The following is a 21,838-nucleotide window of genomic DNA, read 5'->3' as shown; positions in this document are numbered from 1 at the left end:
CTGTAGCGAGCGTGTCTGGGCCTTGAAACATTAAAAGGGGGAGGAGTGTAGTGAAATAAGGTCACTAAGGCTGTTGGGCTAGCTCTTTAGCGACGCGGTTAGTGTCTGACTACCACTCTGGAGGTCGTGGATTCAATCCCCGGCTTTTGCTCAGTATTTTCACATTAATATCATACACTTTCACATATAAATATTTATTATACGCCCGTCTATGACGGGACGTATTATGGTATACCCCGCGTCCGTCTGTCCGTCCGTCTGTCCGTCCGTCCGTCTGTCCGTCCGTCCGTCCGTCCGTCCGTCTGTTAATGTCGTACGCTACGTCAAATATCCTTTGACAGATTTTCTTCAAATTTTAACACAATCTTAATATTGATAAACCCTGATCCCCTTTCGTTTTTGACGGAATTCTGAATTGTCGTTCCAGAGTTATGGGACTTTGTTCGTCAAAATTTCGTGATTTCATTGAATGTCCTACTGTAGCTCAAATATCCTTCGATGGATTTTTTTCAAATTTCAACACAATCTTAATATTGATAAACCCTGATCCCCTTTCGTTTTTGACGGAATTCTGAATTGTCGTTCCAGAGTTATGGGACTTTGTTCGTCAAAATTTCGTGATTTCATTGAATGTCCTACCGTAGCTCAAATATCCTTCGATGGATTTTTTTCAAATTTTAACACAATCTTAATATTCATAAACCCTGATCCCCTTTCATTTTTGACGGAATTCTGAATTGTCGTTCCAGAGTTATGCGACTTTGTTCGTCAAAATTTCGTGATTTCATTAAATAAACTGAAGTAAAAAAATGATTCAAAGGGTTATTTATTACCTTACTACTTCATTGGCGAACGACGGGCGTATCATGCGCTCATGGCGCAGCAGTTTATTTAACTCTTTGTATTAAAGCTTGATTCCTGAAAAAGTATGATGCTTATCAAGACACTGGAGTCTATTTCCCGAGTAGAACCAATACTTTGTGTCTTCAGAGATGATCTTGAGGACCCTCCCTCATTGCCAGTGGGGATCAAAGTGGGACCTTCTGATAAAAGTAGCTAGACAGACACTATAATTATGTAATATTCCAGGGCAACCTTTTTACCCAAGGTATTGTCATAGCCAGCTTGTCGCCCGCCGTCTGCCTTCCGCATCGTGCTAAAACTTTGACATTTTGCTCTAAAATCAAGAGCAAAATCAAAGTGCTTCCACCTGCAACTTTTTAACTTCATATGTAGATGTACCTTGATGAGTTCTACATGCCACACCCATTTTTGGGTAACAAGGTCTAAGGTCACTGTGACCTTAAACAAAATCTGACAAGCTTTAATTTATTCAAAAGTGCATATTATCATTGATGATTCTGTAATACATGTAGTTACATATTAAAACAGTTACAATATGTGTTACTCATTTTTTTGCTTCATAAAACATGGTTTATCTCCATGCACATCCAACTCTCTCAGTAACGCTTGATTGGACATTGTCGGCTCGGTTACTTCTTACATGTACCTTGGGTACTCTTAAGTATACTTAAATGTACCCCGGGTCACCGATTACCCTAAAACGATATTGCTTATCTTCAACAAACTAATCTTTAAAAACAAACTGTATCAACATGCTTTTTGAGTAAGAGTTTTGATAATATAGAGGCCATTGTACAGAAAATTTGACATGAATGTGAACATAATTTATAAAAAAAATAGCAGACAACTACCGATTTAGCGTTAAAATTCCCGGGTATGTTTTAGTATATTTACCGTACCCGGGGTACATGTAAGTATACTTAAGAATACCAGCGGTACATGTAAGTAGTACCCGAGCCGTAAATGACCAATCAAGCCTCAGTAACTGTTCCTAAATTACAGTCACTATGTTGCCTTTTAAACTCCAACAAAAAAAGGTCTTGACAAATGAAATGTAGGGTATTTGCACCATATTTGTCTGTGTTTAATGATCATGTAAATAAACTTGACATGCAGAAAAATAATATACTTTTAACATAATTTTTATGTCCCCCACCACTATAGTGGGGGGCATATTGTTTTTGCCCTTTCTGTCGGTTGGTCTGTCTGTCTGTTGGTTTGTTTGCTCCAACTTTAACATTTTGCCATAACTTTTGCAATATTGAAGATAGCAACTTCATATTCGGCATGCATGTGTTTCTCATGGAGCTGCACATTTTGAGTGGTGAACGGTCAAGGTCATCCTTCAAGGTCAAAGGTAAAAACAAGAAACCGTCGGAGACGGGTGATGCTCCCCAAAGGTTTTTTTTGTCACAATATTGCACTATATATTCAGATAAAAGGAAACGTCTTGAGGGCACAGTAGTTGGGGGGACAAGAATATTTATATATAAAATTTCAAAGGGCCATAACTCTGTGAAAAATCATCCGACTAGAACCCGCTGATAATATGCACATCTCCTTTTGGTAGTGAAGCTTCCCATAAAGTTTCATTGAATTCCGGTCATTAGTTGCTGAGAAATAGCCCGGACAAGAATTGCACTATATGTACAGTTAATGTAAAATTTCAAAGGGCCATAACTCTGTGAAAAATCATCCGACCAGAACCCGCTGATAATATGCACATCTCCTTTTGGTAGTGAAGCTTCCCATAAAGTTTCATTGAATTCCGGTCATTAGTTGCTGAGAAATAGCCCGGACAAGAATTGCACTATATGTACAGTTAATGTAAAATTTCAAAGGGCCATAACTCTGTGAAAAATCATCCGACCAGAACCCGCTGATAATATGCACATCTCCTCTTGGTAGTGAAGCTTCCCATAAAGTTTCATTGAATTCCGGTCATTAGTTGCTGAGAAATAGCCCGGACAAAAATTGTACACGGACGGACGGACAGACGAAGTGGCGACTATATGCTCCCCCCAAAAATTTTGGGGGGAGCATAAAAGTGGCGCAGAAGGTGACATAGTGTTTCCGAAAAACACATTTCTTGTTTTTCCTGCATGTTTCCTGCATACATTCATTTTTGTGTATTAAAAAAATTATTTCTTCTTGTGAAAAATGCACTTCATCAGAAAATAAGTAGGTAACCATAAGTGCATTTTAATTGTGTTTTAAGTATATTTTCAAATAATTTAATTAACTTTTTGGAATAAACAAAACTGAAAAAGTACACACAAGTGTATTAAATTTGCATTAATTACATTTTCATATACATACATGTACCAACGCCTATTTATGAGCAGTAGTCCTAAAATGGTTTACTTATGGTTGACAAAATGCATTTTGTATTACTATTATTTCAAAATATAGCTACCCATCCAGTTCAATATAAAACTGTAATGTTAAATTATACACAGTGACACTATGTGAAGTTGGAATATAACATATTTTCAACAATTATAATGTGCTTTTTTCCTATTGTGTTTATTTATTTGACAAAATTATAAGTAAAATAGATACTTGCATATGCAAATTCATTTCATGCTCTGAATGTATTTTTGTTAAATACTGTGTATACTTTTGTATTATTTGTACTTTTCTAATGTTTAACAGTGATGGTATTTTTATTATTTTCATTGTATTTTTAAACTGTGTGCAGGCACACATCCACAGGGTTTCATTTTTTTAGGATTTAAGAAAAATCAAATTAAACACCCAGTGAAATCAATTAAAATGATACAATTATATATGCAATAGTGTCTATTTTACTTATATTTTGTACAAATTAATAACAGGTTAAACTGCATGTACTGCAGTGTTGAAAAAACACTGTTTATTTTCAAATTGATGTCTTATTCCAACTTCACATAACAGTGTGTTCCTAGAATAATGAAGAAATACTGGAATCTCAAATTGTGTCATATCATTGTTTCTAATATCTGCATCAGCAGTAACCCTTCTGAAAATGAAATGTGCTTTTTACCAAAATGCACTTAAAAAATTGCATTTTATCTGCACTTGTTTAAGCGAATCTCTGCATTTTCTAAAGAGTACACTTTATTGCATTAATTAATTAGAAACAGATGAAGCCTTTTTTCATGTTCTTTAAATTCGAAAGTGTATTTTTCTTTTTCTTTTTTTTAAATAATCCACTTTTTCTTAGACAGTGGAGTTTTAAGTACATCTTTTTAATTTATAAAATGTTTAAAGTGTATCTTTTCTAGGTTAGGACATATTTTTACTTTAGAAACAAAATAACTCATTCTTAAAAGCATTATTAGGTGTTTGCTAAAATTTAAATTAGTAACAAATTATTTTTTCCATTGGGGCCATACAATCAAAATGTTCACCATGAAAATGCTGACAACTTCAAACATCATTCTTAAATTTCTTTTTAAGTACAAATGTAAGCGCTTCTTCTGCGTTCTCTGTATTGCAATCCACTTTATAATTTAAAGTGTATTTAATTACATGTTGAACAAAAAGATTGTGAAGTAAGAAGCTAAAGTGACATTATTCAAGAAGCTTTTTCTCTTAAAGATTCACTAACACAACATCGAGTTTAAACAGTTTTAACAACTTTATTCGCAACAACAGTAAATATTTGTAGTGGTTATAACAATGACCCAAAGAAATATTATTTATATGATTTAAAAAAAATCTGACGACATATGTGAAGGATTATCTGTGGAAAATATAGTATGGAGTAGCTGTACACACAATTTAAGTGGAACATTTTAAGTACAAAAGGGGCATTATTAAGCTAAATGTAGGTCAGAGATAAGCAACTTGGTCAGTGACCTCACAATGACATATTAATGACCCTGAATACATAAGTGCTTTTAATGAAAATATGTAATAGAAACAGTGATATAAGGATGTTGCATGTTTACCATAATTTTATACACAGCTTATCATTCAAGGTATAGTCGAGCTAAAATTAAATATATATTTTACATTTAAGTTCGAATAAAAAATACAAATTTTTTTCTTCAAGAGTTCCCGCTGTGTTCAACTGCATGTGTGTAATATAACGTATTCAGTATTATGGGTATGAGAGTCCCATCCACTGCTCCCGGGCCTTGTGGCAGAATCCAACCTTCATGCAAGTTTGTTGTTGTACACGGACTGGAAACCTATGGAATGTATCATGTGTTTAAAATTAACAGTACATGATAAAGCATTTATATACATGATTTGATTAACTGTGTTTAAATTTTAATTTATTTACTGTGCTCAAGTTTTCATCATCTATTGATTTTTTATTCACATATAGTTTATGTATCAAATAAAAAAAACAAATGAGGAATAAAAAAAGATGAAAAGTAAATAAATTATGAGTGTACCATCCCTGTAAAATGAAAAATAATTTTAACTTTAATTATTTGACCCAAAATCTATATGAGATTTTATCACATGCTATACACTGTTACACATGTGTAATATACTTTTTAAGCGTTTTCATTGGCTTCGTTTTCGTTTATTGACCAATCGCATTTTGTTATTTCACCAAAATGACGTTGCAACGTCAATTGATGCCACAAAATGTAAACAACATTTGGGATTTATCATTATGTTTGCGTTAATATTTATTTAATTTGCTCATTTAAAAGCATGTGATAAAAAAAGATCTCACACTCGTTGTCATATCATTCATGTACCATATTTTATTTAACTCGTCCAGGAAATTCATTAGTAAGCTCGCCAAAGGCCTGTTTTCTTACAAAATTCCTTAACTCGTTTAATGAAATATGGTATGATATGACAACTCGTGCCAGATCCTATATGTAAGACATGATGTTTTTAAATAAATAACATTTTTTCTACAACAGTAAGTCAGTTTAAAATCATGATTGAGTAATTGATTATAGAAATAAAGACATTTACCAATCATATGTTTGCTGATTGAACTCGTGAAGGCATGTCAAATAACTAAAGATGATCTGCTGATTCCATGAAGATCTGCCAGCTTGGAATAGATGTTTCCTTTGGCCAAAAATCTTTAACTGATGTCAGTGATGAGTACCTGTTGGTGTAGTACAATATGAAAAAGTGAATAATACTAGTCTTCTAATGTAATGAAAATACTATAATATGTTACTGTTGTGTATGTGTGTTCAAGAACAACAAGATATTTTGATAACTCAGTAACTGATTTGTTATTTCATGATGATCATCACTTTGGTGTTTTGTGGTTGAAGGTTTGATACACATGTAGGCTAACAGTTGCCTAACTGGGCACATTTTACAATCCAACATAATTTAGCAATGCATGTATCGTTCTGACAGAATATTAAATAAACATAATACAAAGAAAAGGAATAGATTGTAACGAGTTGTATAGCGTTGATAACAAACATTTACCAATAAAAAACAAGGCTCCATCGAGTACTTATCCGAACAAAAAAACTTCCGAAATCACATGCAAATTGCAATGGATAAAAGCTTACAGCAAAATTAATCATTGCACAATAATTCGAGCGGCGGAAAGCGCATATACTTCAACTGCTGTTGAACAATATAATTGAATCACACACATAATAAACACATAGGGTTTTCACGTATGATAAATTGCAATTTATTTTGATTAATACATCCTTATCGAATATAAACAAAGGGCAGTAACTGACATATTGATTCCAACGTTAAATATTTTGCAGAAAGTAATCAAGGGATAAAAAACAACATGTTTACTTCCTCTGTATTGTCGTCGATAAAAAGACGGAGCCAAAAGCTTCTTATTCGGCGTCTAAATGCACAACATACGCGGTGTCCATTTTGTTTTCGACGTAACTACGACTGCTTCTTACGTCTCGTAGACTTACGAGAGAATTCTACGATATCGTAAGTTGCGAAAGTTTATTGAAACGCAAAATGGCAAGTTGCGATAATCGCAACTGGTTTACGAGTCGTAACATACTTACGAGAGCTTATTGAAACGGTCCCCTGTATGATAAAACGATAATGTATCTATACACATTATAAACAGTTTTACATATACAGGCCGGAATCGTATCGAGAAGACAAAGAGACTGCGCGACGTGCTTCCGACAGAGCGCCACCGGAAGTCTACACAAATCTGGCGTCTGCAGCCGAGTCGGGCTGGGATTTCTCGTCACGCTGGTTCTCGTCGAGTTACAACGAGACTTTCAATAAGACCATGTGGCTGACGTATATCGACACGACTGACGTAGTTCCGGTGGATCTTAACAGCGTTTTGTGCTGGAATGAACATATACTAGAAGGGTTATTTGCTATGTTAGGTAATCATTATTCATACAGAATATGTAACGGTTAAATGTATACACGGCGCATCTACCGCATAACCCTACCACGTAAAGAACATTTTAAATTCCGAACAATAAAACTGAGCATAAAAATGCCTATTTAGAATGTCGGTCTTCTCGAATCGTGTTTTTCTGCATAAACGGGTACTAGTAAAACATAAATAAAAAGGGTAACATTAAAACATAAATCACACTTTTGGCAAAAATGTGTTTGTGTTGTATGCACCGATTGTACTCATTTTGCATACTCACTAGCAGGTTGGTGTATTTTTCACATTACATTTCATTTAGGAAACCATAACAAGTCTGCGGAGTATGCAAGTAAACGCTCCGCACGCATGCGCAAGATGTCGGAAGTGTTCTGGAATTCTCAGGCTGGTCAATGGTTTGACGTTTCGATAAAAGGTCGACACCAGAGGCAATCATTTTACCCGTCTAATTTATTTCCGCTTTTCACTGGCTGTTTTGAAACCAACAAAGGCTTGGAGAACGTTTTGAACTACTTTAAGGTAAATTGCATGTAACGCGTGTGTTGGTTGGTAATATTGTTAGTAAATTAACAATTGACGACGATTGACGAGCGTAAAGTCCCGGATCAGACTGTGTCGTCCATAATTGCTTCACTTTCCGCCTACCACGAATGTAAAAAACTGTTTTTAGAAATTCCTAATTTCTTCTATTTCTTCCTCTTCTTCTCCCCCTTCTTCTTCTTCTCTAACGCTGCTACGCTTTGAGTCCGTAGGCAAGGATGGCATGGGTGGTCTTATGCCTCAGCTTGTCTTTACAGCTTCTCCCGCAGACTTGCAAGTTCCGGCTTCACCTTTTGCCTTAGTAGTTGGCTGTCCATGCACATGGCTACCTTAAAACAGTAATCCCGTAAGAGAGGTTTACCCACTTGCCATGGAATGTATAACATGCGAATCCTTGAAATTATAAGGAAGCTGACGCAAACTATTATTTAATATTGTATCGTGCAAAAAAGTGCCTTCACAGAAATGTGTCAAAATTGCATATGCTTTCAGCGTGATGCGTCAATGTATGACTTACTCAAAAATATGAGTTTTATGTCGACCGCATTTATTCTATGAAAGGGCCACGATTTGGTGAACTTTGAAAGCGGCGTTCCGACATCTCTGGTGAACACCGGGCAGCAATGGGACTTTCCCAACGCGTGGCCCCCGCTTATAGACGCCGTCATAACCGCACTAGAACGCATCAACGACAAAAGTCGGGAAACTGCGTTGAATCTGGCTGACCAATGGGTGAAGAGCAACTACGTCGGCTGGCAGCGAAAGAAAAAAATGTTTGAAAAAGTAAGTGTCGTCTATATCGGCTAAGCCTTTAAATCATTGAAGTTAAAATTATACATTTTTATAACAATTGAAACTATTGTTTTGCAGTATACAACTATAGTATGGATTTATACTACGAGCTTGCACTATTTCTGAAACATACTTACGAAAAAAGTATTATAATTCCTCTTACTATGTTTTATGAAGGATGTAATTTAGAACACGAAAACAGATTTAATTCAAATAACCTGTTTGTATATGGGGATGTATTAAAATGTATACAAATATTGTACTTAATAAAAAATATTGTCTCAGATCCATAAAAATGATCTAGTTTATGTTTACAGTACGTTGTGATATGATTACAGTACGTTGTGATATGATTACAGTACGTTGTGATATGATTACAGTACGTTGTGATATGATTACAGTACGCTGTGATATGATTACAGTACGTTGTGATATGATTACAGTACGTTGTGATATGATTAGAGTACGTTGTAATATGATTAGAGTACGTTGTGATATGATTAGAGTACGTTGTGATATGATTACAGTACGTTGTGATATGATTACAGTACGTTGTGATATGATTACAGTACGTTGTGATATGATTACAGTACGTTGTGACAGACTATGGATCGCGGGGAAGCGGTGGTGAATACGACGTCCAGGTATAAACAGGCACACGGTTTGCTTCATTCTTAGTTGTGAAATATAGAATGCTGTCAGTGAGATACATCCTTCATTGCACTGGCGGTATGGTTATCGTTTAAGTGCAGCATATAAAACGGAAAATCAGCGATGCACATGTAAAATATGTAGACGATGTATGTAATACTATTTTCAGTGAACGTCCGAGATATGAATATATATATAACACCTGTTTGTGTAATAACTTTATATTGCCAACATTTTACACACAGTTGCACTGCTTTAAATTTGTAAATGGTTGTAAAACTACAATTTCCGATACAGAAATGTTGTTCATATAAACACGTTTAACGCCCAAAGCCTGCTTGCACTTGTATTAAAATTTGTTTCCCATCCAGGAAGGGTTCGGCTGGACGAACGGGGTGGTACTTGACCTGCTCACGCGCTACGGTAAACAACTGACCTATCACGCTGACCACGCAACGAACTCGGCGATGTGGATAATGACGTCATCAATCGCCTTTGCACTGTATGGAATTATTCACGCGATAATATAGATAATACTATGTTAGTGCCTTTGTGTATTTGAATTTATCTTGCAAGTTGCACAAAGGTTTACATGGTATACTAGTCAGCTCTGAACACGAAGTAGCCGTGTAAAGGCTTGTAGGCACGTAAAGCACAAGTTTACATGACACCCAGAGTTTTTTTTTTTATAAAATCACTTAGTAGTATCATGCTTGTCATAGGGGTGCTCATTATGTAAGTTAATTTTTTTGTTGTTGAGGACTATATCGCGTGGCGATAGATCACAAATAATTTTGATATTACTCCGCAAGGTTCAATTCAGTTACTTTAATCTGTTTTTGCTATTTCTTTTAACAATTATAAGGTTATATTTTGACTGCCTCACAAAAGATATGTAAATAAATATCGTATGCTAAATAGAATACTATATTAGCGTCAGTGTGAACTTGAATTTGACCGACTCGTCTCAGAAAGGCTTACACGGCTCCTGAATAATCATACGAGCCATATTTACTTTGACTTTATATTGATGTTTTGCCTGGTGAAAAAAATCACAGCGAGTGACGAAAATAAAATTACAATTATATCGCGTTTCACAATTTCCACATGCAAAACTATGAAGCATACTTACCACAAGTGTCAAAGCGTCCGATCTTTACAGATGAATTAGTTTATAGTTAGCCTGCACAGAAGAGTGTTGCGTTATTAAAGTCTGCACGTGCCATATCACCGGTTTTAATCGATGTATATATTCTAACACTTTTTCTAACATTTAATCTTAATAATCCATCATTGACACACAACAACATCATAATTAGGCTATATAAATTCAACTACGTTTCAAAATGCCCAGACACAAACGTCATTGAAATGATGCAATCTAGTGACGAAACGTCAGCAGACAAGCAAAAGCAGTTTGGCATTCTGGATTTTCGCAACTAAGTCGAATAAGAGTTGTTTCCCATTCGGGTAGGTATCGCTAACTTCCGGACTGTTAAAATATGCGAAAAAATTAAACAATTGGAAATTCTAATGCTGTATGCCCATTCTATACATACCGGTAGATGGTGACGTCACTACGTTATTGTCACCTCTATACTAAGACGCATAACGTTTGCCTGGTTTGGGGAATTATGCTTCCGCCAAAGAAGTTCTGAGAAGGAATGAAAATGTTAATAATGAAAGAAAAATCGTTTATATTGTGTGTTTAAAACGGAATGTTGTTTAAAGAAATGTTATTTAATTACGTTTAAATGTGATTTTGAATCTCTATACAGACTGATATAGCGATTATCAGAAGCACGATTACCTGACCTACTTTCGCTTTTACTTTTCACTCGTAAAAGAAGTGCTTCCCACAATTACTTTCGCGTTGGTAAACAGGTCAGTACGACGGTGTGTACACAATGGCTGTATGCCTGAATGTCAAAATGTTGGGGGGTAAAGTTGGAAGATATGGCAAACCTGTTATGCAGATATTCGAACATGCACACATTCATCCTCCAACTCAGGGTAAGGTAAGACTCAAAACTAAAAAACAAAACACCAAATATTTCAAGAATCAAAAACATATAATACAGCTGAATTTGTCACGTTCGCCCGGGTACTACTTCCGCGTACCCCGGGTTCTTTGAAGTATACTTCACCGTACACCGATTTTCAAATGAAACTTTAGGGTACCCCATCTTTCCTAATTATAAAAAATAGTACCAAATTTGTTTCGTACCAAAACATTTTGTACCGACATTTTTTATTACCCAAAATTTTCGTAGCCAATTTTTTTTCGTATGTAGGGTAAAGGTTCTTGTGCATGGCACTTCTCCTCATTGATGTCTATAAACCAATTTAGTTTCATTTTTCAATCTTATATAGTTTCTGAGATATATTTCTGAAAAGTTTGTGACAGACGGACATCATACTAATAAAAAAGGAGCAATAACTCTCATCTTAGTAAGTGTAGGGTTACGGTTCTTCTTATTGGCACTTCTGTTTTAGAGGAGAAGGTTTTGAAAGCTTTCACAATATACATATACGGGAAACAAGTAACCACGCCGCAAGGCCAGTTTTGACCCTGGGACACGAGTGGTACAAAATCGGTACAGGACCATCATGCCATGTTTATTGCAAAAAATCTAACCTCTGTGCCTTGCGCTTTCAGTGATATTTTAAGCATTCAAGATAAATAAAAGGTACACAGGTTGCACCCAGGACGTTGCCAATTTTGACCCCATTAGCATGTTTTGAACAAACTTGGCACAGAAAAAACAAACCTCTGTGCCTTATGGTCTCATAGATTTTTCAAGTTTTCACAATAATTTTATACATACGATACAATTACTACAAAAAAGCTCCAGAACAGGCAAGTTTTAACCCAAGGAGAGTGTCTTTCTCCTGTATGTATCCTCATGTGTGTCTTCCAAGTAACCACTCCGGATTCATGCACAACAACACCTCACACTGGAAATATCTCTCCTGTTTGTGCCAGTGTGTGTTTATTCAAATTACCTTTCGAGTTGCATGCATACCCACACACCTCACACTTGTACGGTCTCTCTCCTGTATGTATCCTCATGTGTGTCTTCAATGAACCAATATGGTTAAATTCACAACCACACACCTCACAATTGTACAGTCTCTCTCCTGTATATATCCTCATGTGTTTCTTCAAGTGACAACTCCGGTTTAATGCATAACCACACACATCACACTTGAACAGTCTTCCTCCTGTATGTATTATCATGAGTATCTTCAAGGAACACACTTGTGCAGGCCCACTCTTGTGTGTATCCTCATGTGTCTCTTCAAGGTACCACTCTGGTTACATTCATAACTACACATCCCACACTTATATGGTTTCTCTCCTGTATGTATCCTCATGTGTGACTTCAAATCACCACTCTGGTGACATTCACAAACACACATCTCACACTTGTACAGTCTCTCTCCTGTATGTATTCTCATGTGTCTCTTCAAGGAATCACTCCGCTTACATTCACAACCACACACCTCACACTTATATGGCTTCTCTACTGTATGTATCCTCCTGTGTGTCTTCAACATACCACTCCGGCTACATTCATAACTACACATCTCACACTTATATGGTTTCTCTCCGGTATGTATCCTCATGTGTGTCTTTAAGTTGCCAATATGGATACATTCATAATTACACACCTCACACTTATATGGTTTCTCTCCTGTATGTTTCCTCATGTGTGTCTTCAAATTGCCATAATTGTTACATTCATAATAACACACCTCACACTTATATGGTTTCTCTCCTGAATGTTTCCTCATGTGTGTCTTCAAATTGCCATAATTGTTACATTCATAACTACACACCTCACACTTATATGGTTTCTCTCCTGTATGTATCCTCATGTGTGTCTTCAAATTGCCAGTATGGTAACATTCATAACCACACACCTCACACTTGTAAAATCTCTCTCCTGTTTGTATCCTCATGTGTGTCTTCATGTGACTTCGGTTATTACTAGTATAGTTAGACACCTCACGATTGTACTCCTTTTCATCAGTATTTTCTATGTTCTTCTTCTGTAATATTGCACTTTTTAATTGCTTTTCACAGGAACTTTGTAAAATGTCACTTTTATTATGTTCAACATTTGAACTACTGCGCAGCTTTGTGTTAATGGTTGTGAGATTTAAATGTTTTGAATACTTTTTAAGATATGTTTGATCATTTTCTCGAAGCCACTAGTCCAGCACTTGCATATCATTGGATGTAAGTTTATCACCACCATGCATTTTCCTCAAATGACGCGCACAGGGGACTGCACTAGTGAATGCTGTCTCGCAGTACACACATTGGTAAATTTCTGAAAATTACAATATTTTCATGATATTCAGGGCACTATATAAACAAGAGTTCCTGGGTCGGAGACATATGCCCCACAAAACAGGGCCTTGATGTTCACCTATTGTGACAGTTACCTTGACCTTTGACCTAATGACCCCAAATTCAGGGGTCATCTACTGTCCTAGGCTAATTAATATGATAATGAGATTTGAATTAAATTAATGCGCAAAGATTTTTCTTTTTAGCGGCCAAGTGCAGATATCTGCGCTCGGCCGCTGTAAGGGTTATGTAATATTTGCAATCTACATAGGAGTCAATAGCAGATACCAAGCACCATATGCTTATGAGAAACAAAAGCAAAATATTGGCAATCGCTGAAATCTCGAATATGACTTAATCATTTTATTAAATGAAAACCGGTAACTATTTTAAACGGTTATTATATTGCAACAACTTAGCGTTGTTTATCCAAAAGACCATTGTTATAATTACAGGGACGTCAATAGGCCAACCTATTCAGGAAATATGATTTGAGTCGTCAAGGATAGATTTTGAGATCAATGTACGTCCGATGAGATTTAAAGGGAGTTGGAGGCGTAGGGACAGATTCGTTCGAGTACGCGATCATTTGAGAACAAATAATGTTGAAGCTTTATCGGAATTCCGGAAATTTGCGATCGGTACCGATTTTTCCTGGTTCTTTTTTATTGATTCTGATAAGTTAGCGGCCGGCACGGACATGAATATTAACTGACGAAAACCTCTTCGCTACTTTCCGAAAATCTTCGACATGTTGCAAATATCCGTAATATTCCGCATTGTACTCACCAGAAATTGCAACTAGAAAGACTACAATAAATCAATTAGCTACGGCTCGGGCGGGGATTTACCTTTTATCCCTGTAAGGGACCTAATGCCCCAGACTACCGGCTATTTTTTCCGGAATTCGAACTTGATACACTTGATATCCCTGAATTAAATATTTATATCCGCAATTTTGATCTCTAGAGTGCTGACTGTTAGTATTGTATTTGACTGGAATGACTGTCGATTATGTGTTTTTAATATTAAAACAAGCTTACGAAGAACTTTGTGTTTGCTTTTTTGTACGCTTTCTTTTTAAAAATGTATTGTCCGCCACGGACGCAACAATTGACCAAATGTACCAGATTGTGGTCTCTTTAAAGTGCTATGTTTTTACTGCCGTGATATCTTTAACAAACTACACATTATTGATCGTGGACGTTTTATACTCTTATTGAATTTGTTTCCCCAAAATATGCTCTTCTATTAGTAGATGTTTAGGTGACGATGTTCTAATTATAGATCTTACACGGCCAAGAAACACTAGATAGGTCTTTGCAAAGAGAGCTGTTGGATATCGTGAATGCGTTCAATGTGGCCTGTTTATTTCAGAAAGCTATGTGCAATGTTTTATGGGGATTTCTATCAAATTGCTAATTGCAAAAATTGATTTAATTCATTCGGACCTACAAGCGGGAAACTTCTTCATTAAAATTCAATGGGCTTTTAAGAAGTTCGTTGAAAGGCCAAATTTGACGTTAAACAGCAACGCCGAAAAAACTGCTACTCAGTCTTATTTATCACTTTTTTTGTAAGATTTACCAGTAGACGTTCATCAAAAAATGAAAATTGATATACCTACTTAACTAAAACTAAACTTAAACGATTAGCAAGAAAAATATATAAAGAAGAAGCAGGCAAAGTAGAAAAAATAATTGTAACATATGTTTTCTCAGTCTCCCACTGTTGAACAATATAAATAGTATTTATCGCCACCCCAAAAGGGATCTTTATCACACGTTTGGCTCAACTAATATATAATTGTGACAGGACAAACTGTCAACAAATACCTTGTTAATGTTTTATACATAACTCCAATCAAAGGTTAACTTCCAAGGAAACTGCGGCATGTTAAAACTGTTGATTATGACAAAATGTTGTTTAGTACAAATCAGTACAATAGCGTCTGTTATGTGGCCTATACTAATCCAGTTAAATAAAACTTTAATCGCAGAAAAGATTAGATTCTTTACACCTTTAAGAAAATATATAACAGTTCTTTCCTGTTTTAACAAAATGATACATTTAAAAATAAATTATGAAGCATCGCTAGCAATAGTAGAAAGAGAAGTAGAAGGAGAATTATTATCATTAGTAGCAGTAGCAGCAGCAGCAGCAGCAGCAGTAGCAGCAGCAGCAGCAGCAGCAGTAGCAGAATCAGTAGCAGTAGCAGTAGCAGTAGCACTAGCAGTAGAAGTAGCAGTAGAAGTAGCAGTAGCAGTAGCCGTATCAGTAGCCGTATCAGTAGCAGTAACAGTAGCAGTAGCAACAGCAGCAGAAGCAGCAGCAGCAGCAGCAGTGGCACTATCAGTAGCAGCAGCAGCAGCGGCAGTGGCAGTAGCAGTGGCAGTAGCAGTGGCAGTAGCAGTGGCAGTGGCAGTAGCAGTAGCACTATCAGTAGCAGCAGCAGCAGCAGCACTGGCAGCGGCACTGGCAGCGGCAGTGGCAGTGGCAGCGGCAGTGGCAGCGGCAGTGGCAGCGGCAGTGGCAGTGGCAGCGGCAGCGGCAGCGGCAGCAGTAGCAGTAGCAGTAGCAGTAAGAGTAGCCGAAGCAGTAGCAGTAGCGGCTTTTTGCTTTTTTGTTTTAGAAGTGTTTGTCGTATAAGAAGAACGCAAGGAAGACAAATTAATTGTAACATGTGTTATCTTAGTCTCCGATGTAGTAGTATTTGTTGTATCTACACAGCCATTTTTCAGTCACCTGAGAGACATGTTTTTATAAGAGATTTAATTGTGGACCAATACATCGTGTATTAATATCAGTGTACCCACTGGGACACCACATGGGGCGAGGATTAACAGATAAACTAGGCCTTCAATTAATTATGCGCCTAGAGGCAAACAATACTATAACTTACTGATAATTTTAGGATTGGGATGTGTTTGTATCTTATTTGAAATTAGCTAGCTTAATTCAAAAACTAAATATAGCCTCAATATTATCACAAGAACATCATCACATATTCATTGTGCAATATATAATCATATCACCATCACAATATGCCAGAGCGTTAGTATTTATTGTGCATACATATCCTACAGCAACATTTACAAAACTTATTACAAACCAACCACTCAAGCTTTAACTAAGATTGATTTCAATTTATATTATGACATACATTAAAGATCACTGTCAATTAATTAAAAAATAGCTTGATGCTTCGTACTCAGCGATTTAAATAAAAGAAACGTTGCGTACACATTAATTGTGGTTAATAAAAAAAGTCTGCAATTAAAATAATCAAATTTAAATAATACTAGATTTAGTTTCAAATTGTCGCTCAAAAAATGTATCAGTTATATCAGTTACTAGGGAATCGATTTCTTTAATTTCCGCAATCCAATAATAATTATGGTGTTTGTATGACAAATTAATAGCTATTCGTCATTGAATGTATGATACTCATAAAAATATTGAAACAATAACCACAACAACAACAACATATGTGATTATGTATATATCTTCTTCAGATACTCTGTGTCATACTTTCAAAATTATCCTCATAAGATTTATAATAATAAAATAAACACTATTGCAATCTTAGTAAAAACCAACTTAGCCGTTATGCTAATGATTTTATGTTCAGTATGCGTGTACATTTCAATATTATATAACAACAAGTGTTCACAAATACCTATGTTTAATAAATATTAAAAACATGAGAACCAATGAAGGTATTGCATTTTAATAGACTAGTTTTACCGTGTGTGTACATTCATATAAAATCTTTTGAAAATCACACTTGAGATAATGTCTTTAGGTTTTGCTATTTCTAATCGATTTAAACACCATAAAACCACCGTATTTTCTCTTACATTCTAAATTTTCTTACATTTCCTTTTTAAGCCAAAATATTTATGTTTTCGTGATTCTAAATTTTCGGACATACGGATTTTCGTACAGTCAGTTAAACAGCGCTATTTTATCAGATTTTGGCCCTGTTTTTGCTTATCTGATGACCCTTCGGTAATGCATTTTTACAACCGGATTAAAGTAATAAAACAGAATCATGCCTAAGGGCAATCGACCATTACATTTGCGTACTTGGGTAAATTACCTTGTAAACCTCTAATAAGCAATGGTTCCTTCCAACAGCGTTTGAAATGATATCGTATTAAGAAAGCCAAACGTTTATTGTTTTTACTTTTTATATATTATTTCAGTTGATTGCAAAGCTGTTAAGTTGTATTTTTAAAGTAAAGAACGAAGGGAACAACACAATACAATTATGTACACTGATGTATTATTTCTACTTCAATTAAATAATTGACAAACAAACATAACACACTTGTCTCTAAATATTTTTCGTATTTAAATTTTCCAACACGAAAAACAATATCTTTAAGTGAACGGAAACTTATAATTATTACGGCATATAGTAAAAGCAGAGTTGTCTGAACCATAAGTAAAATAAAAAATAAAAAATGACACAGCTTATTTTTCCCTCAAGTGTTAATGATAATATGGATAAACAATTAAATATACATAAAGTCAATTGTGTTGATTACTCGTTATTGAAATATTGCAATGCCAATTATAAGACATCTGATTAAAAACAAAATGTATGGTGGAATACCTAATCTGGAAATACAAACTAATGATACTATTAATGCAACAACAACAATCACATCTTTTCAAGCGCAATCAGAAAACTGCTACAGCTTTGTATTAACAAACATAAATATGTTTGTGCTTATAGATTTAGATAAACTTCAAATCTTTAAGCGTGCTATGAATTGAATATAATTTATATTTAAAAGTTTTGCTACTCTGTTGATAACTAGCAACAGCAAAAAGGAAGATACCATTTTTTATCATCTAATTTTATTTATATTTCATTGTTTATTTGTTTATGATCACAAGGATTGTTTGGATAACAGAGTGTGTCTAGATATACCGGTACCCTTATCAATATTTTTATGAATTGCAATGAAGCGTAGAAATTAAACAGGCCCTAATACAGACACCATTTTTATCGGAATGCGATTATAGTTTCAATAGCAACTCGTAACGCTTTTTGGATTGAATGTGTAATGAATACTTTAAGCGACAAATTGACTTGGTCAAATACTGCATCTTAAACGGATAAATAAAATTGAAACCATTTATTTTCAATATTATCAACATTATTATTTAGTTATTAATACATTAAGCAGCAAACTCTATTAATCAAAAAGATTTGATATAACATCCGAATTCACTGCAAAAATGAGCTGAGCGATAGGTTTTACGGTTGTTGAAATTGTTCATGATGAGAATGACGATGACGACGATGATGTCGATGACTACGACGAGGAGGAGAACAACGACGATAACAATGACGATGATGATGATGATGATGACACTGATGATGATGATCACGACGATGACGACCATAACGATGTTGTTGGTGATAGTGACGATAATGCTGCTGCTGTTGCTGATGACGATGCTGCTGCTGATGATGCGGTGGAGGCGGAGGAGCAGGACGAGGACGAGGACAAGGGCGACGACGACGACGACGACGACGATGATGATGACGATGATGATGACGATGATGATGACGATGATGATGATGATGATGATGATGATGATGATGATGATGATGATGATGATGATAATGATGATGATGATAATGATGAGATGATGATTATGTTGATGATGATGATGATGATAACGATGAAAACGATGATGTTGATGAAAATAACGATACTGTAAGTAGTAAATTAACTCATTAATTGTTATTATAATACACAAGCACATGCTAATGGATCTGTATCCGCAAGGCGGTCAAATGAAAACTCACTTGGTATAAATATGAAAAATTGAATCAAAATATCATAATGCGGAGTGTTAAAATGTGTTCAAATCTAGCGAAATTGTTGCAGTACTTTTCTACCGAAACCAATGCTTAGCCCAGTTATTTTAAAAATAATTTCAAAATACCACGATACACGTCAATTGGCTAACAAATACATTTGTAAGTTTTACCTCACTCAAAAACAGTATTTATTGAAGACAGGGCGTCAACAATGTCCGAGTTTCTTCAACGTAGCTTAAGTACCTAAAGTACCTTTCCGTTTAATTTATCGCAGGATCCTGGGTCCGCACCCACAGTCTTTTAAAGTGTCTGCATTAAAAAAGATAATAATTGTTGTTTGTAATAATCTTTGACAGCTCATAAAACATGTAAATCCTCAATTCGTAGAGTTTCAGTATGATTTCATTTATTTAAAAAATAAAGACGGTTAACATATTTTATACACACATATATTAGTAGCTATACGCCATATAACATAGGACATAATGTATATTATAAATCAAAGCGCTGAAGGCACTGAAGTTGTTCGCTGTTGTCGTCCTTGATTAGCTTGTTCGCATTGCATATGCTTATCATTGTGCACAGGCTAATCTTATTTGACGTGCATTAAGCCTCGTTTTCCATGAAAGCAGCAAATATGTGCATATTTTAATGATAAACACTAGACTGGCCAATGACGTTTACAAGCTGGTATATACATTCACTGCTAGAGCAGAATCATTTGTCGTCTGCTGCAGACAGGCAGTGGTAATCGTTCCTAGCAGAGTGAGTTGTGGTTCTTGCCGTACTTAAGTCTTCTAAGCACCTACTGATTTGCATTTATTACCCATTCTCTTGAAACGCCGACTAATAAAGTGCGATAAACCGCCTTTAAGCACTTGGCACATTAACAAATAAGAACATTGCACACCTTACCGAGAACCGACGTCTTTAATCGCGAAACTATTACCAGAAATTGAATACCGCCAGAAACAACAATGAGCTCACTTCGATTAAATATAAATACACTATATTCATTACGTCCTAAGCAATCAAACATATCAACCGAAAATACCAGCGAATACAGTATTATATATGACATCGGTCTTATATATCGCCTCAGACATGCGAGAGCGCCACGATGAGTGAAGAGTGTGTGTATGAGAGTTTGTTTACAGGTCCTACTGGCCTCTTCACGAGATTTGTGTAGCCCGACCTGAATGATGAATGAGTGTGTGTGTTTCAGAGTTTATTTACAGGTCCTACTGGCCTTTTCACGAGGGAATGATGAATGAAATGGATGTAGTAACAGTTATATGAACACGATATATCCGTACCAATATCCATGTGAGCACATACTAATAATAATTAATTTTTTAATCGCCATTAGCTTGAAAATAAACGTAAATAGATACAACAAAGACCAATTCGAAGACTTTAAAATTTTTTAATTACCTCCCCTGAAATAGAAAATATATATGGAGAATCGCATTCTATGGCATATCAAAATCTCAATATATCTTTCTCCGAAATTTTTTTCTGGTAAAAATCATCTTAAATTTAGCTGTATATTCGTATGTAATTAATTAAACAAGAGTTATAAAAAGGCATCGCAAAAAATATCGCGTTTTACTTGAATAAGTTACCTCCCTTAAGCCTATCGGAATATCAAAAATACGAATATTAACAAAACGCGTTCCTTGCATAAGTGATAATAAAGCGCGTGCCCGTGCCACTCGTCCTCCAAATACTTTCTAAATATAGTACAAAGTATCTACAATCATTGCGACTAACTCAAACCTCAGTAAATAAGTAACCAGGATAAATATACGTTTAGGTAATTAAGATATAAAACATACATATAAAAATTTACATGTTCCCTGTCTGCCGAACTCGATCCATGGACTATAGCCACAAGAGGTTCCTATGTACCTATGTAGCCGGATTGCGCCCTCAGAGCGCCCAACACCGACACAGATCACGCTACTCTCCGGTCAAACACAATACTACATAGGACTGCTGCCTTTGTCACCATATTATCAGAATCATTAACGTGCAAAATGGAAACTTTCAACTGTCCATTCACTTCATACGTAAGCCATTGCCGATCTTCAATGATCGCTTATTTCCGAGAGATGCATTTTATTTTTTTCAAACTTCGAATTTTGATATATGTTTAACTTATTCATTTAGATTACATTATTTTCACTATAAATATTGACTTTGATCCAATTATCATCTTAAAAATACGATTTCGCGATTTCTTCAAAGATCGAGCGAGCCTTTTTACCTGTTTACTTATATACATCTAATTTAAGATTACACAGATGTGAAGTTGTCGTGGCCGAGTGGGTAAGGCGATGAACTAGAAATCATCAGGTTCGATTCCTGCCGACATCGCATACTTTTTGCGACGCGTTTTATTTCTTTTCTAACGTAATTTGATTTAATATAGTACATAAGCTATGTTTATTGTTAAATATGTTGA

General features: G+C 35.5%; 4 protein-coding genes across 5 annotated transcripts in view; 3 read left to right on the top strand and 1 right to left on the bottom strand.

Annotated features, from left to right (window-relative positions):
• LOC127847565 (trehalase-like) overlaps positions 1–21,838 on the top strand; it is a 230,371-nt gene that overhangs the window by 12,307 nt on the left and 196,226 nt on the right. The gene's annotated exons all lie outside the window — the stretch shown is intronic.
• LOC127847573 (RING-box protein 2-like) overlaps positions 1–21,838 on the top strand; it is a 223,944-nt gene that overhangs the window by 23,587 nt on the left and 178,519 nt on the right. The window lies entirely within an intron of this gene.
• The window catches only part of LOC127849305 (uncharacterized), a 228,175-nt gene that overhangs the window by 114,934 nt on the left and 91,403 nt on the right, over positions 1–21,838 (bottom strand). The gene's annotated exons all lie outside the window — the stretch shown is intronic.
• The window catches only part of LOC127849306 (trehalase-like), a 64,834-nt gene that overhangs the window by 12,236 nt on the left and 30,760 nt on the right, over positions 1–21,838 (top strand). Inside the window, exons 8-12 of the mRNA XM_052382025.1 lie at positions 6,910–7,169; positions 7,485–7,578; positions 8,311–8,506; positions 9,106–9,159; positions 9,538–9,589. Coding sequence (XP_052237985.1) covers positions 6,910–7,169; positions 7,485–7,578; positions 8,311–8,506; positions 9,106–9,159; positions 9,538–9,589 — 656 coding nt within the window. The remainder of the gene's footprint in view (positions 1–6,909; positions 7,170–7,484; positions 7,579–8,310; positions 8,507–9,105; positions 9,160–9,537; positions 9,590–21,838) is intronic.

This window comes from Dreissena polymorpha, chromosome 10 (assembly GCF_020536995.1).
Source record: "Dreissena polymorpha isolate Duluth1 chromosome 10, UMN_Dpol_1.0, whole genome shotgun sequence".
Classification (NCBI taxonomy): Eukaryota; Metazoa; Mollusca; class Bivalvia; order Myida; family Dreissenidae; genus Dreissena; species Dreissena polymorpha.
Note: the sequence above shows the minus strand (reverse complement) of the source record. Positions and strands in the feature narration are given on the sequence as shown.